Raw genomic sequence first — 5,011 nt, 5'->3', positions numbered from 1 at the left:
TTGCAGTAAACAACAAGGATTACAGTACGTACAAAACAAACAGTAAAAAACAGTACGTACAAAACATACAAAATACCAATCAATAATAAACTACTTGAGGATTAATAGATAAAACATCACAGAAAAAACAATATAATATAAAAATTCTTAAGAAAAGGACAGAAGAAAAAAAAAGAAAAAAAAGGCACACAAATAGAAATATAAGTATATTAGGGAACAATATTAAACATGGCACAAATTCTAGATGTTTTTATAGCTTTCTTGTTAACAGACGTTGAACTTGTATTTAAATACAACTTCAGTTCTTGTCTGAAGATGTTAAAATGGGATTTACATTTAGTATATTTACATTTATGGACATAAAACTTTCCAATAAATAACGGGAGGTTTATACAAAAACTTGCATTAAATAGATTCTTATCTTTAGCATAAAACTCCAAAATAATGTGTTTATAAAAAATATTAAATATTTTGGACAATCAGAGCATTAACATTATTCCAGAAAGACTGAACAAAGGGACACTCCCAAAACAAATGAGCTACAGTTTCAGAAGAAAATTCACAGAATGAACAAAATGTATCAATGTCACTTTTAAATTTCTGCAAAAATTGCTTGACAGGATAAAACCTGTGGATTATTTTATAAGATATTTCTTTAACTTTATTTGTTAAGAAGAATTTCAGAGGGAGTGACCAAACATATGCCCACTTAATATCATCAAAAAGGTTGTTCCAATAAGAAATGGAGGAAGAATTAGAGGTATTGTAGAGAAATTATGTTTCAAGAAAAGCTACAAAAAATATCAGAATTGTTCTGCTCATCTTATTTTTCCCCTTTTGCTTTATTATTATGTTTATCGCTTGTTTTAATTACATTTTCATCTCTTGTGTTTAATGACCCCGGGGGCAGATCTATGATTTTTTCCCCCTTTTTCTTATTGTTTTGTTGGGTTTTTCTTATTTATTACAAAGAAAATGAATTCTCTAGTGATATTTGCAAACAGCCGAACATTATTAATGGACGAATTAAATTAGGCCTAATAGTGTTATATAGCCTACAGTTAACATTTAAATGAAATAAGCGATTATTAATAAACGAGATAAGTGATTATGTGCGAAGTGTTTTGTTCTTTAAAAGGCCACAGGAGTGACAATAGTTGAATAATTTCAGTTTTCAAAGCACTTTATAAGCAAGATTGGTTTTCAGCCAAAGCATCAATACATCCAATTAAAACAAAACACCAACAAAATAGGTTTTTGTTATTATTTTGCATTATTTTATTTTTATAGTTTCTGTTTTTATATTTTAAATCTAGTTTTAGTAACTTTGTTGTGTTTTTGACATTCGTTTTAAAAAATATCTGTAGTTTTTATTCATTTGTATTCCAGTTTGAATTTTAGTACATCAAGTTAAACAATTAAAATGAGAAACTTTGTCTTGGAAACTTGCTGAAATAAAATACGTTTTTATAATACTTTTTAAAAAAGCGAGACCCAGACTTTTGCGTTTACTCATAAATAACTTCCAGTCCAAATATAAAATAAAAGCCTTTCTGGCCAAATGTAGTTACTGTTATATACTGTGGGGCTTTAAAGAAATGCTCTAATTGTTAATATCGAAATAACTTCCAGGCTTACTAAACAAAGCAACAGAAAATTATTGACATTTTACATTTATTTATGTGTTTTGTACGCCAAATGTAGTTACTGTTATATACTGTGGGGCTTTAAAGAAATGCTCTAATTGTTAATATCGAAATAACTTCCAGGCTTACTGAACAAAGCAACAGAAAATTATTGACATTTTACATTTATTTATGTGTTTTGTAAATTTTTTTTAGCAAATTCTTGATTTTAACATGGCAAAATGTAGCATATAACAGCATCACATGGCCAATAGGGGGAGGACTAAACAAGCAGGCAAGTCCAAGAGTGAAATTGTTCATGAAAAAATCAAATATTTATTTAATTGTTTACTTATTTGCTTGTATTATTTGCTGTAAAATAAATACAACTCTGAAAATAAATACTGGTCCTTATAAAACTAATTTCTGAGTGTGGTCTATATGGTATTTTCTGCTCTCGAGAATGTGTCATGCCATGTGTTTTGCACCATTTTAAATTTTAGACCATAGTATTATGCGAAATAAAAACACACATAACAAATAATTCTTGACAGCCGTTTTATTTTCAGAGACAGGTTTTTCTCACATACAACAACATAACAGTGAGTGTCTTTCGATGTTTTATAAGCAACACATTTCCTCGTTTCTTGTCATGTCACAAACTGTGTATCAACACATTTAAAATTAAATGTCTGCATGAGTCTGAATACTGTCTCACGAAGCGGCATGCTGTGACTTTAGTAAGTACGGTGTGAAGTGGTGGTGGTTTGCTTGATTTGGATTGTTGGTCCACCAGTTGTGATGGTGTGAGAACCACCAGAGGATTGAGATCCACCAGATGTGACAATGTGAGATCCACCTGAGGAGAGAGATCCACCTGAGATCATGATAGTTGATCCTGAAGGACAAGAGGGAAAGAGTTATTAATGTGTAAGGTAGGCTACAACATACACTGGCCATCCTACCAGAAAATACAGAGAGATTTCAATTACCTGGAATTTGAGTCCTGGAAGAGTAAGAGGAAGAAAAAATGTATTAGTGAAGCCTGGACAAGATAATATAACATAATCCATGCTCCGCCAATTTTAACTCACATTAACTTTTAAAAAGAACCTTACTTGAAGTCCTGATTTTCCAGGAGGTTCCTGTAGGTGGCGATCTCCTGCTCCAGACGTGTCTTGATGTCCAACAACAAGGCGTAATCACGTCCCTGTTGCTCAATGCTTGCCCGCACTTGACAAAGCTCGGCCTCCAGCATGTTGATTTGGTTCTGGTAGCCTGCTAGCATAGCGCTGTACCTAGCCTCTGTTTCTGCCAGTGAGTTCTCCAGCGCTGCTTTCTGTTTGAGAACATGCACAAAAACATAATGAAGCACCGTTGCTCTGCTTGTTTTGAGTCTTGCATTATATTTTCCTACCTCTGGTTCAGATAATCTATCTAATCTCGCTCTACATTCCACTTGTGTCTCACCATGCTTAGTTGAGACTGCAGCTCGATCTCCAGACTCTGTAAGGTGTTTCGCAGCTCTGTGATCTGCGATCTGGACGTATGTATGGTCTCTGTGCTGATGGCCACCTCTTTGTTCAACCCTGCCGTCTAAACAGTAGACAAAAACACTATATCACTATCCAGGCACTACTACAAATGACATTCAGGAATATGTGGTTTATTATTCAGTGAAATCTTGATAGCAAAGTAGAATTCAGATTTAGACTGAGGGAGAAAGAAGAAGTCTTACCTTGTCTTTGAACCAGGCCTCCTGTTCCCTGCGGTGTTTCTGTATGATGTTCTCGTAATGAGCACGAATCTCCTCCATAACCTTGTTCAGGTCTTGCTGAGGAGCAGCATCAACCTCTACGTTCACTGTGCCTGTCAGCTGTGACCTCAGTGCAGCCAGCTCCTGTAATGCCACAGTATAAGAGAATAGAATAGAATACTCCCAAATTTAGGATCAGTTCTACATAGATGATCTATCAGAAAACCACAACACACCTCCTGGTGGTTCTTCTTCATAAATGCCAGCTCTTCCTCCAGACCCTTGATCTGCATCTCCAGGTCGGCCCTTGCCAGGTTTGTCTGGTCCAGTAAGCGGCGCAGGTTAGCGACGTCAGCCTCCACAGACTGCCGCATCACCACTTCATGCTCATATCTGATTGACATAGGGAATAAACACACCAATCATTATTTAAACACAACCAATGTCATAAATACACACATGCACTACTGTTCAAAAGATTGGAACCAGTAAGTTTTTTAACATCTTGCGAGAAGTTTCTTATGCTTACCGAGGCTGCATTTATTTGACCAAAAATACAGTAAAACTGTCATAACGTAATATGTTTTAAAATGTAATGTAGGCCTATTTCTGCAATGTCAACGCTGGTTTGTTTTAGCAGCCATTACTTCAGTCTTCAGTGTCACATGATCCTTCAGAAATCATTCTTATATGCTGATTTGCTGCTCAATGCTGAAAACAGTTGTGCTGAATATTTTATGCATCAAGCTTGTTGTATCTAAGTTCACAAGATTGTGGTCAACGCTGTGTAGCTTACTTGATCCTGAAGTCATCAGCAGCCAGTTTAGAGTTGTCGATCTGCAGGAGGATGTTGGCGTTGTGGATGGTAGCGTTTTTAATCTGAAATGTAGAGGATTTAATACATGAGAACACATATGGAGACTTACTTTATATGGACATAGGCTATCATCAAACTCTGAGAAAGCAAGTCTCTTTTTTTAGCTGCTATATCCAAAAGAATATCATTGCACTAGAAAGTGCTAGTAATGTTTCATATTCGTTCAGGCATCACTGTACCTTGTCCTTCAGGTCCTTGATGGTGTTCCAGTAGGCGCTGTAGTCCCTCTGTGCGATCGGCCCTTTCTTCTCATAGTACTCGCGGATCTGCCTCTCCAGGATGGCATTGGCAGCCTCCAGCGAGCGCACCTTCTCCAGGTAGGATGCCAGACGGTCGTTCAGGTTCTGCATGGTGGCCTTCTCATTCAGCTGGAAGTCATTTACAAAGCAGCCTCCAGGCATTATGCCTGCTGCATATCCTCCGCCATAACCTCCACCGTATCCACCACCAAAACCATATCCTCCACCATATCCTCCACCATATCCTCCACCGTATCCTCCACCGTATCCTCCACCGTATCCTCCGATTCTGGATTGCAGCGAGGAGGAAGAGATGCGGCTGCTTCCACCTAAACCACCTCCATACACGCTGTGGGCTTTCTGTGGAAAGAACGTGGAACCACCCCGACTCTTGGTGATAATGGACTTTGAGGTCACGGTCTTGGGTCCTTTGGAGGATGTCATGCGAACAGAGACCGACATGGTGGATGGATAAGGAGATGAGATGAACCCAGAGAGGAAACCGTTGAGAGAG

The 5,011-nt window shown here is 37.3% G+C and overlaps 1 protein-coding gene across 1 annotated transcript; it reads right to left on the bottom strand.

Moving 5' to 3' along the window:
* Nucleotides 1–2,177: 2,177 nt before the first annotated feature.
* LOC107680517 (keratin, type I cytoskeletal 19-like) lies at nt 2,178–5,011 on the bottom strand. The gene is made up of 8 exons (XM_016476422.1): nt 4,438–5,011; nt 4,178–4,260; nt 3,618–3,774; nt 3,364–3,525; nt 3,096–3,221; nt 2,744–2,964; nt 2,618–2,631; nt 2,178–2,523 (listed from the first exon to the last, which is right to left on the bottom strand). Exons 1-8 carry the CDS (start codon nt 4,957–4,959, stop codon nt 2,363–2,365), a joined length of 1,446 nt encoding a protein of 481 aa, XP_016331908.1. The 5' UTR covers nt 4,960–5,011; the 3' UTR covers nt 2,178–2,362.

The sequence above is a fragment of the Sinocyclocheilus anshuiensis genome, unplaced genomic scaffold (genome assembly GCF_001515605.1).
Source record: "Sinocyclocheilus anshuiensis isolate Anshui unplaced genomic scaffold, SAMN03320099.WGS_v1.1 scaffold308, whole genome shotgun sequence".
Taxonomy (NCBI): domain Eukaryota; kingdom Metazoa; phylum Chordata; class Actinopteri; order Cypriniformes; family Cyprinidae; genus Sinocyclocheilus; species Sinocyclocheilus anshuiensis.
The sequence above is the reverse complement of the archived record's forward strand: the minus strand, read 5'-3'. Positions and strand labels throughout refer to the sequence as shown.